Source organism: Symphodus melops (assembly GCF_947650265.1).
Source record: "Symphodus melops genome assembly, chromosome: 6".
NCBI classification, from domain to species: Eukaryota; Metazoa; Chordata; class Actinopteri; order Labriformes; family Labridae; genus Symphodus; species Symphodus melops.
This window is the reverse complement of record NC_136696.1, coordinates 9,582,728-9,605,361: the sequence shown is the minus strand read 5'-3', so window position 1 is coordinate 9,605,361 and position 22,634 is coordinate 9,582,728. Positions and strand designations below refer to the sequence as shown.

At 38.5% G+C, this 22,634-nt stretch overlaps 1 protein-coding gene across 2 annotated transcripts in view; it reads right to left on the bottom strand.

Moving 5' to 3' along the window:
• Nucleotides 1-22,634, bottom strand: part of LOC306824885 (synaptic vesicle glycoprotein 2B-like) — a 47,173-nt gene that overhangs the window by 13,074 nt on the left and 11,465 nt on the right. Inside the window, exons 1-4 of one of the 2 annotated variants that reach the window (XM_079345290.1) lie at nucleotides 20,375-20,536; nucleotides 7,092-7,639; nucleotides 6,490-6,716; nucleotides 1,167-1,347 (exon numbers count right to left, since the gene is read on the bottom strand). In XM_079345290.1, coding sequence (XP_079201416.1) covers nucleotides 1,167-1,347; nucleotides 6,490-6,716; nucleotides 7,092-7,327 — 644 coding nt within the window. In that variant the 5' untranslated portion in view covers nucleotides 7,328-7,639; nucleotides 20,375-20,536. Of the gene's footprint in view, nucleotides 1-1,166; nucleotides 1,348-6,489; nucleotides 6,717-7,091; nucleotides 7,640-20,374; nucleotides 20,537-22,634 lie in introns of those variants that run through there. The other variant, XM_079345291.1, reaches the window with a different exon arrangement.

Below are 22,634 nucleotides of genomic sequence, written 5' to 3'. Positions count from 1 at the left end.
CTCCTGTGTTACGTAAGGTAAAATTACAATTATGGGAATTTATTCCAGAAGCTAATTCTAGCTGATGACTATTAAAAAAAGTTACTGCTTATTGTAACTCTTACAATAACCTATTTAACCTGTCGGTGGCAAAAGCACTGTGGAGTGGATTTTCTTTGAAGGCGGCACTGTTTTCTTGAAAGATTATGCATTATGCATATACAATGCATTTCAAGGCTGCTGGCTCTACATGAGCAGGTCAGAAACTAGTTATACATTTTAGCCATATAAACCATCAAACAAACAAATAACAGTCGCGTACAGTTTTAAAAAATAACAGAATATTACTAATTTAATTTGTATTTTGTTCCTCTCTGACGTTAAAACTTTGTGGAGTAAATTTTGGTAGAACACATAATAAAGCACCCGTATTTAACAATAAAGCACTTATATTTTTTTACATGGAGGCAGAGGTGTAATAAGAAATTGTGTAAGCTTAATTATCCACCTATGAGGCGAGCAGTGTTTTGCTGCAAACTATATCGCTTCCACTGTGCTGTGCTCGGCATGTGACCTCGTTTCTGAGTCAGCGAGGCTCCCAAGGGACCACAGTTATTCTGAGAAACACTTTGCTGTATCACTGCGATGTAACACTATCCACACTCTGGTTATGCGGAGTTTGATTTGTTGGATGATCTCCATGTTCAAAAAGCTGCATTAAAGGCTGAAGTACGATATGGGACATATAAAGTCTTTGGAGCTGCTGCATAAGAAAAATGTCATCAATGGAAATGTTGCACATTGATGTCTCTTAATGACAGTTAAACAGAACTCCAGTCCCATGAAATCACGACAGTTGAATTACTCCTGCATGTTGGATTGTTATTCAGGTTTAAAATAAATAGTTTTAGTGCATAAAAAATATTCAGGACTACGTGATCCTTTGTATACATGTATACATGTCTTAGCATAACATGTAAATAAGAACAAAAATATTGCAATGTTTTGAAATCAAATCACTGGCAATGTAGGGAGTACTTTCATTCATCGATTCACTGACAAAAAGTGAGTTCAATGTCCTAAAGATATGATTTATTTCATAAAAATAAAATAATTCACTATGTGTTGCATTTAAAATCCTCCGTCCTCTCACTAAAGGTACAGAGTGTGTGTTCTTCGAGCTTTACCCGATGCCAGACAGCAGTCTGAAGAAGAGGAAGAAGCCGTAACCCTGAGCAAATGAGGACAGGAAGGCAAAGACACAGTTTATGGCCAACGCCACAATCAAACAGCGCCGACGGCCCAATTTGTCTGCCAGACCACCCCACAAGAAGGCTCCCACCATCATGCTGAGGAAGACCATCAGACCTGCAGAGGGAGAAAGAGAAACAAAGTTGGGCTCACATCTGTCACTGATGAAATATTCATAAGAATGGGCTGCCCTTTTTTTTTTTTTCTAAATCTTTGAAAACATTCTGGCTCTCAGAACCATATAACCTTTTTATTTATTAATGCCATTAATTAGCAGCACTTTGGATGCATTAGCTTTTTTAATAAGAGTGTAGATTGATACAAAGGTCATAAAGTGTCCACTTGAGGCTGCCTACTGTAGCACTACAAGTCTCATACACACCCCATTTAAAAAACAAAAAAAGAGTTATTCACAGCACAAATTCAATCGGCCTACGCTGAGCAGCGGGGGATATTTTATTAATTTGTCTGCTTTGATTTTATGTAGAATTAGTGGTAATAAAAAAAAAAAAAAAAAAAAGCCACATAGATGACCCGACTTATTTGTCAGGAAGCTTAAAACCCGTCTCAGCTCCAGCGTTTAGGTTGACTGAAAGTGAGAATGAAACAACATTTCTGGCATGACAACAGTCGTCCTTCGCAAAACGCTGTTCTGCTCCTTTTAGAAACTCAACCCAATAAGGGAAACAGAAACAGGATTTTCAATTAAACCAAGTTTGTGAGAGCACAGTGTGCACAAACACCTGCCATTTGTTTTCTTTTCACATTAGGTCAACTTTTCTAAGCTCATGACAGTACACTGTGTTCATCTTTGTTACGGCCAAGAAATTTTAAGACCTTGGTAAGCATTGTGTTTCTGCCTCCGCCATGTGTAACCTTAACTGCTGCCAGAGACTGGGATGCTGGCACTATTACAATCCAATAGGCAGATGGCCATGCAACAGGGGAGAGCTGACTGTGCGACATTCATACTGACTCTCAGATTTGAAATCTGAATGATTAACAGAGCACACTTCATTTAAACAGAAACGCACATGTACATTTCCATTATGCTACAGTTTTAGCGTCTTCATCCTTTGGCCCATTGGGGTCGCTATGTTTAGTATCATTTTAAATGTTTGTTCAATGAAATGCTGTTCAGCTCTTTCCAAGGTCAGGATGCAGAGAATTGATCACTCTAACTCTGTCTGCTGAGTCAGAGCACAAACAAAGAAAAAAACTGTGTTGTTGGAAACGCAGCTCTGGACTAAAGCGAGGACAGGTGGGAGAGCTGAGGAGGTGTGAGGCAGGAGAGGAACAAAAGAGATACAGAACTTCTAAAGATCGGTTTTAAATGTGCAGCCCTGAACATGAAAAGGATCTGTTTGTGCTGTTTCATATCAGATCCTCAGTGACGTGAAGCCCCAGGTGACTGAAGCTGCTCCCCTTGCTACAGTATACCAAAGCTAAACCACACACACAGTGAAACTGAGAAAACATGCTCTAAACTGACCAGCCAAATGTCAGTACAATGTTTTATAAAAACCTTTTTGTTTCCAGTGACACTGAAACTATTTTGATATTTATGTTTTGTTATCATTGATTTAACCACTCCATGGATTTGTTCTTGTAAACATGAATGCTATACATAAAGCCCTGCATGAATTAACAACATATTTGTTTATAAAAAAACATTCATAATCACTTTTACTCATTTACAGACAAAGATCATTTTCGTATTGATCATTTCATCTTCATTATCACCAGTTAAACTGTTTCCTTTACAATGACACATATTATTCTCCTTTTCAACCAGTTTAAAAAAAGTCTCAGAGTGTCATGGTTTGGTTTTTGTTCTCTCCCTCGTGTTGTGTGTAGGTGATTCCTGGTGTGGTTGCTTTGGTCTTTGGCGTGCTTCCCTGTGTCCTTCTGTGTTGTCTGTGGGCGTGTTTCCTGTTACTTGTGTTTTCAGGTTCTTAGTTTGGTGTTTCTTAGTCTTGTTTGAAGTGTTTCCTGTTTTATTTTGTAATGCCTTGTTTTAGTTTTAGTCTTTTCAGTGTCAGGTTTTACTTTGTCGTTTGTATGTTTGTCATGCCTGTTCTGAGCCCGTCATTTGTTTCCCTGCTTCTTTGGATTTACTTTGTTTTTGCTCCACTCGGTTTTCGAGACGTTTTGGATTTATTTTGAGAAAGTTTTGTTTTGCCTTTTATTTAAATAAATCTTTTGTTTTGTTTGCTGCAATTGGGTCCTCCTTCCCTGTTTTCTACCTCTGTCCGTGACAGAATGAACCAAGAAGAGACTGAGGAAAACATAGAGACTAAATAGACATGGGGGTAATCAGACGCAGGTGAGACTAACGAGACAGGTGAGGACAATCAGGGTACCACAAAACTGAGGACAAGTACAAAGTCTGTCGACTTTCTAGCGGAAAGTTGAGGATTCGATCTCCAGCAGCTGCATGTCCGATGTGTCCTTGGGCAAGACACTTAACCCTTATTTGCTCTTGCTGCTTTGCCGGCAGCATATACATGTGTCTGTATTGGATTAAGTACTTCTCATGGTCACTGTACATTGCAGCCGTTACCATCAGTGTGTGAATGTGTATGTGTGACCTGCATTATAAAAGCACTTGGAGTAGTCAGAAGACTAGAAAAGCTATACAAGCTCATCTGTTTACCATTAATTATTTACAGTGAAAAGGCTTAGCTGTGCGAGTGTCAACCACCTGGGGGTGTGATGTCCACACAAACCTCAAAACAGCCTATTTTAGCACACATTTACTGAAAAGTAGCACAGTTAAAAGACATATAGGATGGAATCTCTTATAATTGGGGGGTTTGTAGATGGACTAGGTCCACATACTGGTGTTAAAAAACCATGGATTTTTCAGAAGTAACGCTTTGCTCACAGGGGGTTTAAAGATCATCAGGGCATGAACTTTTGTCACACAAGCTTACAATTGTTCACACGCTAGTAAAAACATGATATGACTTTATCCTGTTACTCTTACTTTGGGCGAGACAGTTATGTTGTTTGGAGTAAATTTGTTGGGAAACGAATGTGGAGATAACTGCAATAGGCAGTCCACAGGGACTTCAGTAAATCTGGAAAATCATTTTATTTATTTCCGAATAAAATCTGTCGCAATATGAATCAGTTCTGAAAAAGGTCATTTTCTTCTGGAACTTTATTCCTTTAAAAACTTTGTTCTGCTGAATAGTCCCAGTAATCCTAAGTGGCTTTAACCTTATTTTTCTGCTCTCCTTAATTTAAAGGTAGCTCCTTCCATTTGTGCAACATTCGCAAGAAATCATTGCATTAAAGCAGAGTGAAAGTGAGCCCTAACATCAGGTCTATCAGCACTGCGTCCCCAGCAGACTTAATGATGTAATATGAGCTGAGCTGGGTCACTTCAGGCACGAGTGTACAAAGAAAACTGAGGGGAACTCATGCAGGACATGATGCAGGAGAATCCTGTGCTCAGAGGGAGGGGGGCGGTCCAGATTTAACACCTGGGGCTTGGGAAGACTGAAGGAAAAGCAATGTTTATGACTCATAATTATTTTCAATGCCATAAAAAAACATTTACATTAAAAACTGGATCATTTCACACAGTTTGTTGTATATATTTTCTTATTATAATGAGAGGGCTATTTATATCCAAGCTAATTAATCGTGTAGAACTTATCAGTGACCAAGCATGAATCAAGACAGGCTGCTGATGGGTTTTGAAGATGATGTGATCAATCTGCCGTGGAAAGATTCACTAACATGTGAGACAAAGTTAATAGTTGTCTTTGAGATATTTAAATATTAGCACCTTTAAATCAGCGCACAGCCATTAATCAGTCCATATTTATTTATATGAGGCTAAATCATAACAAACGTTATCTCAAGACACTCAACAAAAAGAGCAGGTCTGGACCTTACTTTTTGTTATGTTATTTACAAAGAGCCAACATTATTCCATCATGAGCACTTACCAACTTTGAGCAAAGGCAAGGAAAAACTGTCTGTGAGAGGCACATACCTCCTGACTCATGTTGAACAGCCATCTGCTGAGACTGTGTTGAGGGTTGTGAGCAGCTCACACATGATTGCAGACTGCGTCACTCTTAAGCCTGAGTTTCCTGACGTTCTGAATGCTGCTGTTTTATAAACCATCTTTGATTTAGTTTCCCAAACTAAATCAGCAGACCAGAGTAGAAACTTGTCTCCAAAGTAAGTTTTGTCTTGCACAATTGTTTTAATTGAATTACAACAAAACCCATGGTCGACACAAGCTTACTTATATAACGACGCCATATGTGTCAGTTGTCAAGAGGATAAAAAGAGTAAGAATAACGATCCACTGCTATGTCAGCTAAATAATATTTCAACATCTGCTGCTCCAAAATTCAGAATATAACTATAAAACCTTGTGACCCCATAGATGCAGGCTTCTGATATCAAAGTGTGTTGCTCTGAAGTCATGCTAAAACAAATTGGCTAATACACTTACTATTGACTTTGTACAACCCAAAACATCCATGCTATCCCTTGTCAAGAAATGAGAGTTGACAATCTGATTGGTCCGATTTTTCTTTCAAAATAAACCTGTGTTTAATCAAGAGACTTAACATAACCCCTGTAATCCATGCACTTCTCTTTGTACCCAGATAGCACCCCACCATTTCTTCTTCTACACTAATCTTAACGTAGTTGCACATGTTAGTCCTGCTCTGTATGGAATGTCACAGCACTAATTCATAACACATTACATCTATACCAATCAAGATATACGTGCACTTATTTGGTGAATACGCTGTTCTTTAAATATAATGTGAACTTTATGAGGCATGTGAATATTTTTTACAGCCTATGCAACCCAGCCCTTCAATATGACAGAATGTTTGTTTTTTTTCTTAGAGAGAAATGCATGAAATAAATGTGATTCCTTCTACAGACATGTCTGGATGTTTTATCTTGATTTTATACTCACTAACTTCAACGCTGTTTTGAGTTTTGATTGTTGAATCACGTTCTCTGCTTAATGTAGGTCACATAATTCCTGGATGAAGTGATTATGTGTGGTCTGAAGCATCGACTCGATGTGTGTCTTTGTCAAATCCTCAGAAGAAAGTAGAGTTAACTTTGTGTGTTGAGGCAGCTTTAGGCTAACCACTGAGAATCAACACATCAAATACACAAGTTCTGATCTGATCTGCTGACAGCAGCACAAAACACAAATCCCTCTTCACAAACTATCCGCAGGCAACAATAAATCTTTAAAGCCCTTACCCAACATTCCTTTCTCTCCATTGGACAGACACAGATCTTTCTCTGCAGACGGTAGAACGAAGGCAACCACAAAACATTCGACGCCGTCAGCCATCAGAGCAAGGCCCAGCACGATGAAGAGCGTCCACTGGAACCTCCCGTGTCCACAGTCCTCCATGATGTCCTCATACTGTTCAGATAACTCCGCAAGGTCAGAGGCCGCAGTGCCAGCTGTGTGACTCTTAGTCCTGTTAGACCAAAAGAGGAATTTCAAGATGGACAGGAGTGTAAATGAGTCGACACCTCTAACTGAAAGGTTTAGTCCTAGCTTGTCACTACAAGGGATTACAAACCCTTGAACCAGATGATAATCTAATTGTTTTTTCAATAATATAATCATTGATTTCAGCATATGTCAGCATATTTAGGCAAGACATTTTTCAGGGTCTTTATATCATTTAATTTCATCGTCAAAGTGCTTAAAGTTTCAAAAATCCCCTTCAATCTGGACATACAAAACGGAGGTCAGTTATCACGGATTTTAGGGTGATACATATAAGACTGGTTCCATACATGAGTTCTGGATTTCTTTGTTCGATGTGTATGTCTTTGTTGTGTCTCACCGTGCAGCTCTCTGTGCAGCCTTAACCTCGTCCGGATGTGGGATCCCCTGATATTCTCCCTCGTACATCTGATCTTCTTCATCATGTCCTTCAGTGGCATCGCTGGCTGCATCTTCTTCCTGTGGAGGGTAGTCTGCTTGGTAACCGTATCCATCTTGGCCGCCGCCTTCTCCGTAAGTCCCATAGCGGTCGCCCCCTCCTTGGTGGTATACGTTGTTTTGGTAGGGGTCCGCCATCTTGGCTAATAAGGCCTGCTAGCCTAATAGCTTATTTAAACAGGTGGACTTATAGGTGTGTATAGTCGGGTGTTTGAATTTTGATCCTCAAGTGCCTTTGGCTTTTACAGTAAATAGTTTAAAAAAGTGTCAACATCCAGCATTTTAGATTGACTGTCCTGTCCAGTCTAGCCTTGTTTAAGGATGAGAAAATCTGCCTCAAGTTACTCAGGATGGAACCTCTCTGTATATTAATTTGTGTCAGACTCAGATCCTGGTCTTGGTTTTGAGGGTTTTGCTGCTGGAGTCCCCAGGTCTTGTCTTCAATTATCACTGAAATCAGAAAAGAAATCAGTGAGTGTCCACTGTGAAAGAAGAAAATGTCAACCAATCAATCTTTATTTGTATAGCATCTATCTCACAAAATGTCTCACATTGATATGTGTTGTGCTACAGTTGGCTTTTCTCACTCTTCACTTTTATGTGTGTGTGTTATTGTTTTAATTATCACCTAAAAAACAATAAGTATTGTTCAGCCAGAACTTTCTCGTCATTAATGACAGTGTGGAAATAGACAGTGTTTAAAGAGAGTCTGTCTGTCATCATTGGACTGTCATCACAGTTTTTAATTTAAAACAATTGTTTTAAATTAAAAACAGTCATGATACACTAAGAAAGGAAACAGAAAAGAGTGGTGCTCAAGGCAACATATTTTGAGAAATGTAAAACTTCCTGATTCTAGCATCTTACGGGAGAAGTTGCTGCTTTTTCAGTGAAATAATGGTTTTTGGACTGTTGGCTGGATAATGAAGACATTTTGCTGACCAAACTTTTGATAAAGGGAAGTTAAGATCAGCCTTTTTTTTCCCTGATTCCTGATGTATAAGTAGGGTTGTAAATTGATTAGTTTCTTCAATCACATTTTTTACAGCACGATGCTACAGTAGCAGAAAAATAAGCAAGGCTCAATAGAATTAAAAAAGATGTATGTGTTCATTTCTGACCCTAATCACATTGCGATTAAGAGCCAAAAAGCTGCATCCTGTAATAAAACAAATATAATCTGAATCCATGATGAATAGTTCAGCATTCGTTCAGCCTCTTTTTCTCTTTGTAGTTCAGTCCAAACCGAAGTGGTGTCTCGTCTGAACTGCTTTGAAAAGGGACAAAAGGTGATCATCAGCGAGGCCAGGCCTTCATGCTCCATGTGTCCCCTTTCTTTTCCCCACACTGCTGCTATAAAACAATGTCTCAGGCAGCACTGCAAACAAAAAATAAATGCTTCTGTGTCTGGCATTTGAGCAAACAGAATTGTACAGAAAATGATTGTACTGGATAAGGATGCTAACTCTTTCAGAAAACGCCATTGCAAAAATAAAAACTGACATGCACAAGCATGTCTCTCTTATCAAAGAACATCATAGAAATACAGATTATTTATGTCTGTCTATCTATTTTATCTACCTATTTTAACATATTTACCGGCAACATGTGGTCTCCTGGTTGGCTTATTTCTACTTTTTTTATTTGTTCTGGCATATCACTGTTTTTAATTGACATACAACCAAATGAAGAATTTCTATCAAAATGTCGTCTTGATCTTTGTTCATAATAGCTTGTTTTGTTTTAAGGGGGCAGCTGACTTCTTCGTGTCATTTTTCTTCCATTCCAAGTTAACAGCATGCTGTTCTCACTCTGCTGAGACTCAGCTAAATGAACAATAGTGCAGAGATTGGACTGACAGCTTCGGTGGATTCAACTGATTGCTCTAAATGTCGACAGAAACACATACGTAACAAAAACAACAACAACAAAAAAAGACAGTACTCAGAATTGTCTTTAGACATTACACACAAGACTTTAAAGGCCAAGATCTCCAATCACCAAACTGGACTAGTCAATAAACAAAACAAGGCTCGGCACCCAAGAATTTTAAACTCCAGTTACTTTTTTTAAGAACCAATAAGCATTTATCAGCAATCTGTCATTTTCTTAGCCATTTTAGTGTTTCTCATTGTCAGTGCCCATCTGTCAGGATTGTTTTTGGCTCTTTGTACAAAGAAGACTATGGGCCATAGCGTGATGAGAGTTATGCCCGACTCATGTTGTTCGCCATCCACTCTCTTAATGTAAAAGTGAACAAGTCATTTCAGAAACTCTGTCTTTAAAATAAACAACACAAAGACCAACACACGTATCTAATTATGTTGGTAACACTGGTTAACTAGCTTATCCACTTGCTAATGAACCAGCCTTGTGCATAGACGTTTTACTTTGGTGGCCAACTTTGATTGTGTCTCATCAATCACAATGATACCAAGATCTTAATGTATGTATTTGTGTGTCCCTTTAAATGTATTGAGTCCCCCCTGAGTAGATCACTCCTTCATCTAGTAAGAATAAAAACTTCAGACTTGCTCAAAGTTTTGCTCTAGACTGGGGGTGCAGTCCATGGGTGGCAGTACCAGCAGTGGCGAGGGTATTTTTTAATTGTAAACCAAAATCAGCATGATTATTATTATTTTTTATTGTAAGATTCATGCGGACTGAAAAATAGTTGGTGAGTTTGCCATTTGAAATTTTGAGAAGATAGTATAAAATAATAGGTAATAAAAACAGAACAGCAAATCAGTAACGTGCAAATTGTTAACACAAAAAAGGAGTGTTAAATCAAAGAAATGTGATTTGTTAGGCTTATGCATGCCACCTTTAATGTTGTTGTTTTTTTTTACATTTTAGCACATCTATATTACAAATACAATAAACAATAACGAACAAAGGCAAAGGGAGGATAAATGAAATCTGATATGACTCAGCAGTGGTTTAGATCTGATTGGCAGCTGAACAGTGATGAGCACGACTCAACCACAGGTGGTTTTGTTTGATAGCTGCCCAGCAGGAAATGAGAATCTGGACAGACTATTGGCCATCAGTCCATCTCTGCCTCATGACTGAGCTATATCAGTCTCTTTCCTAATCAACAGTCAGCAGGTATCTGCAGGTTTCAGCACATTTCTTTTTCCTCCAAATGCCAACCTGGAGGACGCTCGGGTTTATTCACAGGGAACATGAACACATTATACCAAATCAAATTACTTGTAATTGTTTTCTTAAGGCACCCGGCCGATTTATGACAATGTCACTGTCTATATAAGAACAGCCCAAGCTAGAGCTGATGTAGTCTGCAGTCAGAGAAGGTACTCGAGGTAATAAACAGCATTTTAAATGTATTATGGGCTGCACTTAAGCAGCACTTTTCTTGTCTTACAACCACTCAAAAGGCTTTACACCACATGCAACCTCATACACACAGATAGCTGTGCCTTCAGGATTTATTTGGGGTTCAGTATTTTTCCCAAGGACATTTGGACTGGTATGGTGAAGATTTGATTAGTGGATGAACAGCTCTACCCCTCAGCTGCCTTAATAATGAAATATTAAGAAGAAAGGTGTGCTTGTTTAATATGTGAATGTGAATGTGCAGGTCTTCACAGGTATGCATCATTTGCAGCTTACTGAAGTCCTACATCTGCCACAATTCCACCTCACTTCTATGAACCAGTCACTCTTACAACCTCCATAAGTTATCACATATCTGCTTTTTGAGCTTACCATGCCCACAACCTCTTTTATTGAGTGCTTTTCAGCAGATGCTATATGCAAGTTGACCCCCATTACTTCCACCTACTATTAAATTGTGTCTGTTTTTTATTGCTTCACATTAATATTTGCTTTAATTATATTCAAGGAAATATCGCCAACAGAACATGAACAATGTTTTTAGTAATCCTGTCCTTAGCAGCACCCTAAAGAAAGACAAATCAGCATAGCTTCTGCTCGGTCATAGTTGCTGATAAAGCTGATATCAGAAGTCACACCCCTTATTTACTCAATGAGGATCAGTAAATGGTTACGTTTTTATAGCACTTTTCTAGTCTTCTGACCACTCAAAGAGCTTTCTCACATCAGGTAACTGCTACCAATTCACACCCATTCACACACTGACGGATGTAGTGAGACCATCCATTCATCCATCCATCCACCATGCTCTGCCGCCGCGAAACACCAAGAGAGAGGGACAGTGTTAAGTCACCCCTGTGGATGACTATAGTGTTACCTGTCATGTTTACGAAGTCTAACTTCTGCTTGTTTGTTTGAAGATAGAAGAAAGAAGGTGCTACTTTTTGATTCAGTATAGATGTCACACTTGAGTACCAGCAATAAACCAAAACAAACTCTCCACCCTCCAGTGGCACACATGCATTACCAATCAGAACACAACATAATTAAGCACCATTAAGTGCGGTGGACAACATTGTTCTTGGCTCAAGCTGATATTGTCTGTGACCATTGTTGTGTTAGCAGGCTCCTGCAGAGAGTGGTGAGGGCGGTGGAAAAAAAATCAGGACTCATCTTCCTCATATCCGGGAGATCACAAAAAGTCGCTATCTGACCAGGGCTCAGAAAATCAGTAAAGACCCCTCCCACCAAGGAGTGTTTTCACTGCTGGACTCTGGAAAGAGGTTCCGCAACCTCCGTAGCAGAACAGAACCTCCAGGTTCTGTAACAGCTTCTTCCCTCAGGCCATAAGACTCTTGAACACAACAAAATAATCCCCTCAATTCCTCCTCCAACCCCCAAAACCGGATTACATCTCTGGTTTATAAAGACAATACAACATACATCAATAAACGTGCAATATTTTTATCTGTACAGTAATTTCACACATGGCTCGTTTGATAGTATCTGCACCTTCTTTTGTAAATACAACATTCCTTATGTAAATACTTGATGCTGCTCTTTTATCCTGCACTACAATGAGCTAATGCAATAAAATTGCGTTCTTAACTGTGCTGTAAAGTTCAAATTTGAATGACAATAAAGTCTAAGTCCATTGTCAACCACTAACTCATAGCTTTAAATTGCAAATGAATTGATACAGAATGACCTTGTTCTTAGGTGACATCCCAATGAGCAGAGAGTAGACAATGTTATTCTTCTTTTCTCTCGTGTTTGACTAAAGCAGCTTTATATGCAAGGCAGTCACATCCATGTAAACAACACAGCTGGCAGGACTCACACTTCTCATTCAGTGTAGACAGTCATGATTCAGAGAGACATACAAAGGATAGACTTAATATCTGCTACATGTATGTGTAAAATGTTGCATATTCTGCCTTTAAAGTTAAATGTGTTCTTCTTTATCACTTTTAGGTTTAAATATATCCCGCCGAGGTCCAGGTCACAAGCATTTCATAAAGGTTTGAAATGTTTACTGCAGCAGCAAAACCTGGTTTGTTTGGTTTCAAGGTTCTGACCTCATGACTCCCTGTGTATTTGTTTCACAAGAAGACATTTGAGGAGTGATGAGATAGAATCTTAAACCCCGAGTCAGGGCCTATAGGTGGAGGCTGGGGCAGGGGTGGGTTGAAAGAAAGAGCACAGAGCTGATGCAGGGCAGAGTTAGCAATGACAGAACCCAAAGGAGACACTAAACAATATTGCAGTTTAAACAGACCACACAGGACAATGTGTTTTCAGGGGTTTATTGATTATGATGCACGTAAAGCTAGAAATTTGCACATCTTGTGTTGTCTATTGGAGCTTGCTTGCAGGTGTTGCTCCAATAATGTTCAATGTCTTTGTTTCATCTCAAAGACTTATGTTAAAAAAAGGCAGGGTGGTGTTTTTTTTTAGCAACCAATACTTGTATGGAAACATGCACATAATCTTTTCCTGTCTTGTATTTGACAGAGATGTACTCGCACAATAACTGGGAAAGAAATTCTTAAAGGCATACAACGAGACAGATGGGACCAGCATTTTTGTATTCAGTGACGTTCACTGACCTAAATGTGTTCTGCTAATGACTGTCTGCTCGAATGCGGAGCATGTGAGAACATATGATTCTCTTTTTTTCTCGAGTATTGTTGATTCTCTGTAAAAAAAACAACAACAAAAAAAACACATCATTGGCTGATTAAACAAAATTAAAAACAGACGTTCTGATGCAATGATCGAAAAGAAGGCAAAAGGAAGCCCACACCAACACACCCACACACACACTCAAACACTCACTAAAATGCCTGGCTATAAATGTTTCAAGATCATCAATTTTAAATGAAACTGGTTTCCTCCAGGCATGTAGCGTGCTGCTGTTCAACCACCCCAGCCAGGCAGTAAAATAAGGTTAAAACTTTTTCTATCCCATGAAAACGATCAGTGGGAACATTTGGTCATTTAGACCAGCCAACTACACCTCATGTACCATAAGGGCCTAAACTCCTGGATCTGTTGGTAGATGTCGTTTCTCTACCGCCCCAGGTCAGCCTTGATGACATGTCATTTCTGCAGACTGCATCCACAAACATTCAGTAGCCCTTTAGAGCAACACCACACAATCTCAGCTGCTCCAGTCTGAATTTGTTGCTGGTTCTTGCAATCAGATGAAGCAAGACCAACCATGACATATAGATTCTTTATTTTTTACATCTTTTTTCCTTATCTTTCTCTTTGACACTAAAGGGAAACATAAAATTAACCTCTGTGCTCAAATGCTAATACCATGTGAGTCGTCTATACCACAGAGTGAGAAGGATTTAATTGATGTTTATGGGACCAATTGAAGGCGAACCTCAAAGCAGCACCAGAAAAAAATCCCCAACCCTGTGAACATTCATTCGTCTTCTAAAGCCCTCAGCTGTATGCTGCAGGGTGACTGTTAATGGGGTTGACACATGATTGTGGGAGTGATTTTTTTTTTAGCTCAAGGGTTGCTGATGTGTGAGCAGTTCAAGCCTTTGCAGAGATCTAATAGTGCAGACCACCTACACACAGATGGACACAGATACTGACACATGTAAAAAAAAAAAAAACAGCTGCTGAAGGTGCGCTCTGATTATGACTAACAACATGTCTGGATCAGGCATTTGACATTTCCATCATCCAATAGTCCTTAATTTCCACAAAGCCTGCTCCTTGTTTCTTGTGAGAGTTGTCTGTCTCTGGCTTCAAGCCAGCCGAGTTTTGGCAGAACAAAACCCGCTACTGGTTAGAAATGTCAACTTTAAATATAACCTATACATTTGATGTTGTATTGAAAAGATGTCAATGTGTTCACGCCTCTGCACTTTATCTGTAAACCTTAAAATTAACACATTGCAATTGTAGTTTTCTCTTAAGTTTTAGTTAGTAAACTGTTTCTTTATCATGTACTATTTATCAAGAGGTGTGCTGCCCTTGAGGCAAGGTCATCCTTGTGAAAGAAATCTTTATCTCAATGTGTTAATTAACCTAGTTAAATAGATTTTTTTTTAAATAGTTCAATCTCTCCAAATCTTAACCCCTGTAACTCTGACATGGAAAAAGCAATGGTGTTACAATTGATCATAAGTCCCTCAGATAGCAGAGCAGGCAGTAGTTTTTACCCAATGACCATGTTTTTGTCCTGCTTGCCTTTTTTTGAGTAAATATGGTGTCTTTGTCCAACATTTACAACTGTAATGAGAAAAGATAGAATAAAGAAGCCACAGAATAAATCTGTTTTTTTTTCAAAACTAAGATGGAAAATCCATCTTTAAGTCAACATAAATGTTTTCAACATAAAAAAAAAATGTTTTGCATTTTTCTCCGTGATGTTTTTAAAGAAGTAAAATGAGCTGAGCACTGAGCTTTTAAAATAAGTTACTGTAGTCGTTTAAATCTATACAAACTTTTTTTTTTTCAAAAGCTATTTAAATAATGCAACATAGTTTAGTTTTCATTTCAGGTAACTTAAAAAATGCAACAGAAACAATAATCTTCTATGGCCAGTTTGCATCCAATCATACTTTTTAAACCTTTCCTCCATATCTCTTCACAGAACTCAACAGAATGGGATGTCTTAAAAAGCATACTGTAGTACATGACCTGGACATCTGACAATGAAGACTCTAGTTAAAATTCAAATAGGGTTATCAAACAATGAGGACATGATCCACTGTCTGGATAAAGAAGAAATTGCCACTGTATGTTATGGTCATGAAAAGATTGCAATATGCAGACTTGTCTCCAAAGGTGGACTCGTAGGAGGTTTTATACAAACATCACTCTTAGCCTGTATGTTGAATCTTGCAGTGAGCCTTTACTAAAACATGACTATTTTCTATACTAGCAGTAGCCTCATGTTCCTCTGACAACAGCATGATGAGGTTTACTGCAGAATATGAAAACTAAAAGCCCCACAGCCAACACCACACACTACAACACATCAGTGCTGAGCCTGGATCCACCGATGAACATCATGGGAGCTGTATTGTGCAGACATGCTTTTATTTCTGCTGCTCCTATTCACAGAGCTTGTATATAATTCAAGAAGTCCTCCGTCTACCATGAATCATTTGTTCGAGCTAACATTAGTTTCTGATGGCAGAACTACCATATTGCATCACGCCCACCTTAAAAAACAGCTTCTCGACAAAACTTGCCCCTTAAAAACCTCTCATCGACGTTAAGAGCTAAGGCTAGTCCCTCCAGGCTACTTTTTGTTCCTCAAGTTTGTTTTTTTTTAAAGATAAGCCCTTCAAAGATGAACAAGGGTTCATGGTTGTTCCTTTTAAACGTTATCTTCTTTACGAGTTACTTGAAAACAATAATAAACAAGATAATACAAAAAAAATAAAAAAATCTTGACTTCATCTTAAAACAGTTAACCACAAGAAAAAAGTAATTTTCAGAACTGTAGTTCTTTGCACTTCCACATTTTCTTATTTTTTCAAGACGACATGTTGCCACTTGTAATGCGAGGCTTACCAAGGGCATTCCTATTCTGCCTGTCACTGGTAATCTGAAAGCGCCTCGATAAAAGGGAGACTCTAACAAAATCCATCTAACAACATATACCCTAAAGAAAAATGTCTGGAAACACACTCAAATGGTAATCATAGAACTGCAAAACGAGTCAATGCAACATAAGTTAATGAGCGCAGTCTTAATGATTGCCCCCTAAAGGGGCAGGGTATTGTGGGTAATGCATGTGAAATGGTAATTCATGAACTGCACTCTACCTTTTCATATTATTGTAATTATTTTGAGTGCATAACATGTCCTTTAAATTATACATGTTGTAGCAAGTAAGTTGTATGACAAAGACAACTGATTCAGGGAAATATTTCTGGGTGGTGAATAAGCTGATGATTTGATTTTTTTTTAATCAAGCTGGATCTTTTTACACAGAGCAATAACAAACAAGTTAATAGCCATGCAGTTTAAAAAAAACGACTCGTGGGTGTTCATTTTACATGGGTTAAAAAGTATTTAGCAAAGTTTTCTCCTGTCCAAAAAAAACCAACAAAAAAACGAATTGATTCAATTACTGGTACTGGCAAAATATGGACTGAAGAAGCTGAAAAAACCAACCTCTGTGTCACCCAGATGCTCTTCTGTGGGACTTGCTGGGCTGGAAGTTGAGCTTCTGCTGACATTAACATTTAGCTCAGTATGATGCTCAGGTTTGTTTTTCGTTTAGGATTTCATCAGCTTTTATCATTGGCATTAATGGGAGCAAATGAATCCACAGAGGGGTTCAACCCTCTAAACAAATAGATTCATAAGTATGTGTTCAAATAATGAATACAGCAGATTCATTAAAGATCTGTTCCTCTGATGCATTTGGGTGGGGCTCAGGGGGCTTAGGTCAGTCATAATTTAATATCCAGGCAAGCGATGATCAAAATCATTCTCACAGAATTAGAAATAGTACAAAGGGCAGAATTCATGACTGGAACATTCCACTGCCTGTGAACAGAGAGACATCAGAGGAAAGTCTACAACGGAGGCTTCTCTCCTAATGGGAGTGCTGGTGCTTTTTATACTCCAACAGATAGGCTACACATCCTATTTGGCAGAAAGTTTGTTTTCATGACATCCTCTTCATCCTATTGATGTCGGTAATAAACTGATGTAATAAACCCTGTGAGCAGATAGACAGAAACATCGCCGCTCACACACGTGATAGATGTGAGGAGAGGAAGCTGCAGAGAAACCTACAGAGCCCGCCCCGTCATTTGGACTGGATTAATAATGCATCATGTTCCTATCTACAGCAGGAAGAGACCTTTCACACACACACACACACACACACACACACATGCACACGCGCACCACACACACATACACCTACACACACACACACACACACACACACACACACACACACACACACACACACACACATACACCTACACACACACACACACACACACACACACACACATACACACTACATATAGCACAGTCTTCTGTGTCAAATTGGAACAGAAGTAAGCTGCACTGTGATACTGTAGCTTCAAACAGGACATATGTTTTGGAAGACCAAACCAGTGTATTTTTTATTTACCATTGTATTACTAGTAGCCTAGTTGTATTTAATTTTGAGTAAATATGTCTATTTCTAATTCGAAACAAAGTTTGCAATATTATCTTCAAAGCCACCAGATTGAGGGAAAAAAAATAATTTTTACAAAATAAAATGGAAGCCTTTTGCTCTACTCTACTGCTCCGTTGAGCTCTTCTTTTGTTTTGACTGCGTCACTTTGTGGTGTTGTCACAAATATTTGTTTGACAAGCAACAACACGAAAAAAAAACATCGTGTATCACACCCATTCAACATACTGATGGCTGAGGTTGCCAGTTTGACCTTCAGAAGTAACTAATTCCATACATACATATACACACACTGTTGACGAAGAAGTAGGAGCAACTTGAGGTTAGGTGTCATGCCCAAGGACACATTCGGACATGTTGCTGCAGGAGCTGGGTATTGAACCCTCAACCTTACAGTTGAAGACCGACTCCCCCAACTGAGCCACAGCTCAGTTTCTGTTTCAATGTCTTTCTATCACTGATTCTCCTTATTTCTCATTAGCAGCAATCTGTCCACTACTAAATCATCAGGCCCCTTTTACAGATGAAAAACAGCATGATCAACTTTACTCGCAGCCATGAAGTCATCCTGTATAACTCACAACAGACAGTGCTGACCATGTTGTGTATGTAAGCGGCTGGTATGTGGTCAAATTCTGCCTTTCATAAAGTCTATACTTCCAACATGACAGGAGAAAAGCAGCAGCGAAACCAGTCCTAAGTAGTAACTGTTGAGTCAGCCTGCTCATGATGTTTTATGTGTGTTAGTGTGACCGGTGACCGCTTATGCAGAATGCAGAAAAGTGCTCGGGGGGCTCTCAATCAAAACAATAACAAAAGATGACGTCAAGGCACGCGCGGTATCACAGGAGTGATTCTCTCTGCCACACCCTCCCATGAAAATTAACAAACTCCATGTTGAATCCATTCAAACGGACCTGACCTGACCTGAGAAATACAATGTGTAATGACGATGTATCTGAGAATAAGTTATATGATGTTTTTTATCACAGCGGCACATAAAGCAACAGAACAGCAGCCTTCAGTAGCAGCTAGCGCTAGCTTATGCAGTGGTCTTTGACGTAACATCCAGTGTTTCTTTGACAACGATCAACATTTTGTGTCTGTCATGGGTGGCCAGTAAGTACAAAAATATATAAAACAAAAAATATATTAGCTATATTTAGTATTTAATTACCTGTTTTATATTTTTAGTTAATTGTTAATTTTCAATGTTTACATTTTACAGAGAGAGCACTGTCTACCAAAGTTAAAATCTTTGTTTGTTAAACATACCAGGCCAATAAATCTGATTCTGATATATATAACATAGGTTTAGTCAATTTTCGTTTCTAAGTTAGATATTTTAATGTAAACAGAATTCTACTACATCTACATACTATCAATCAATCAATCTTTATTTGTATAGCGTCAATTCATAACAGGTGTTATCTCGAGACACTTTACAAAAGCAGGTAAAGGACCTTACTGTTTGTCTGTTAACAATAACGAAAGAGCAGGTAACAAGATCATGCTCATCATTATGTTTACAAAAAGCAGGTAAAGGACCTTACTTATATATTATATATTATATATACTATACTTTCAACCACTCATTAGGACAGAGATCATTTGGGCTTTGAAATAAATACATTAAAAAAACCTGAGAAATTTGAATGCAGGAAGAAATAAACTTGTGATGTTTCAATCACAATATGTTTTCATTTTTGAGAACAATAAGCAGAAGATAATTTCAAACTTAAACAGTTATAAAACAGAAGAATAGTGCAAAACAAATGTAACAATTTCTGCTGGGTGGTAAGAGAACAACACTGTTTAACGTACAACTTTGCTCACTAACACTCTCTACAGCACACGCAGCTGTGCCACAGCTCAGAGATGGACAGTAGACACGAGAGCCTGCTTTGATCCCCTGCTGAATAATCACCTTTTGACATACAGTAAGCTTCATGTTACAGAGCAGATGAGTCAACAGTAACAAAACAAAAATCCTGAATCCATTGTTTGAACACTCGTGTTGTTAAATGGACATATGTGGAAAAAACGCTTGTAACATGAGGTGTGTGTGTGTGTGTGTGTGTGTCAGGTTGTATGCATTGCTTACATAATGCCGTTGGCGAGCAATCCCTGTTGAAAAGTGAGCTTTAGTGCTTCATGCTTATTAATAGATCCATGTCCCATTTTACTTTACACCTTGAATCAGACTCTGAACTTCTGTTTTGTGTCTTAGTGAACTCAGTTTGTGTTTTTTTACTTGTGAAATACAATATAATGTGTGTACTGCTGGTGATAGCAATAAAGCCAAAGTTCTTATGTCTGCTCTGCCGAGCTTCAAAGAAGTAGGTAATGTATTGCATTTATCCTGTAATTTCTAAATCTACCCATGCATATATACAGTACCTTCCATATGGTGGTGTTGTGTTGTGTTTGACAATTACACTTATTTAAACCACAGAGGAAAAAGAAAACCCTGGAATAATTTAAGTATTCCAAATTTGCAATATTACATTCAAATCTGAGAGCAGTTTTTCTGCCAATGACACTGACCAATTGTTTTAGTAAAGAAGAATCTTTTACACTCACACTCACACAAGTAAAATATATGAAAAACAACTCCAATTGAATACAAATATATTTTTTCTTACCAAAATTGGTCCAAACTGAAATTTAGATCCATACGATGTTGTCCCAATTTCACAAAAATTGATTTTTTAATCTGAAGTTTCCTCCGAATCTATAGAGCATCACATAGAGAGACGGGACTGAGGGATTATAACAGAAAGAAGTGCCAGCCTCTCTTACTCACTCCCTCTCTATCTCTCTCTGCAGCACTCTTCCCTGCTGCCACCCACCCACCACTTGCACATTGGTACAGTCCGCCTGTGTACGGTATGTGAAGAACGTGCCATTCTGCTGACTGGTGGGGAGAAAATGGGTCAGGGCGGGGATAGGGGTGGAAGGGGGATGAAAGAGACATATGGGTGGCGGATGGGAGGGGGGATGGATGGGTGAAGAGAGGAAAAGAGGGAGGGATGGATAGAAGAGGAGGAGGTGGAGCAGGGGAGTGACAGATGTGTTGACTTAGAGAGCAGAGAAGCTTGATGAGATGCTTTCTCTACAGTCCTGCCGCTTCACACAGGAATTGTGCAATGTGTGTGCGTTTCAGTTTCTTTTAACTTCACTCGAAGCTGATTTTCTTTCTTTCACACTGCACTAGCCCAACATTGCAGTTTTTATAGATGTATGCAGGCTACTGATTAAAGGAAATAAAAACCAGGACCCTAAAGTACACTATACAATCACAATAAAAATAGTACATTTAATCGTTAATAATTGAACAAGATATAATAAAATATCTACTCTTACACAAAAAGATATCTTCATGTTTCTTATGTATAATTCTTGACATAATTTATAAAAATATACTTGTTTGGTTTCAGTAAAAAATTATATATATAGCAAGGCTTTCAGAATTAGATGGAGGATTTTCAGTATCTGACTCACTTCTTAACACCATTTTACATCTTGTTTTGGTTCATTTTAAAACGTTGCATCTATTGCCTTTCAATATCATGAATGTACCAGCTTAGGTAAAGAGAAACATCAAACTGGAGATCATTTAACACAAGACTCTTTCTCGTTGATGTTGTGTCTGCAAGGCAAAGTCCTGCCAGAAAGGGCTGCCAGCTACAAACCTGAGACAAACAAAGCCTTGAATTGCCCCCCGGGGACAAATAAAGTTTTTTGAATGGAATTGGATTGAATTGAAAAGCTGTGTTGTTGATTTACACATATATACATCCAGAGCTGGGCACAGGTATATGAATATGTAAATCATTAATTATTGGTGCTTAATCATGTAATTTTCCTTACTTGAATTAATTTTCACCAAATCAATTGTAAATGTTCATGATAAGTTTTCTGCGCACAACAAGGTTTGACACAGTGTTCCTCACGGTTCAGTGCTTGGACTTTTATTTTTACCCTATATATGATTCCCCTTGGTAATAATATGAGGAAATATTCAACTGATGTCATTGTTATGCAGATCATACTCAACCTGGACCTGGATTTCGAGAATATTGTTCCTGTCCTCAGCCTGACATCCAGCACCACTGTTAGAAATCTGGGAGCTGCATTCAATTAAAATATAGGACAGCCAATTTCACTGTTGCAATATCTTTATAATCTGCCATATCCTGTTGCAAAATAACACTGAAAAAATATTTTTTTCATCTATGTTGGATTATTGTAATTCCCTTTTACCAGGCTGCCCTGGTAAGTCTCTAAAGACTTTTGAGCTGAATGTGTTTTGACTAAAACTAGTAAAAGAGACCATCTTGCTCCTATAGTAGCTTTTCTGCGCTGGTTGCCTCTGAAATCAATATAATTTTAAATCCTTCTCACTTACAACACTCTTAATTGTTAGGAGCTATCATACCTATAGACACACTCTAGTCAGAGAAGGCTTAAAATTGTTATTTATGATAAAGCCTTTAGTTAGGGCAGTCCCCTTGCTACCATAGGCTTAAACTGTCGAGGGACATAGCACATTGAGGTTGTCATTATTACATTTCAGGTCCCAAGTGATTTCATGAGGTATTCAGTGTGGACTTATTTTCTGATTAAATGCCTTGTCTTTGAGTGTCTGTTTACAGAGCATTATGTGCAGTCAAAATGGAGCACCTTTTGTGTACTCATTAGTGGTTTATGCTTGGAGGAAAGCACACACACACACACACACACACACGCACAAACACACACACACACACACACACACACACACACACACACACACACACACACACACACACACACACACACACACACACACACACACACACACACACACACACACACACACACACACACACACACACACACACACACACACACACACACACA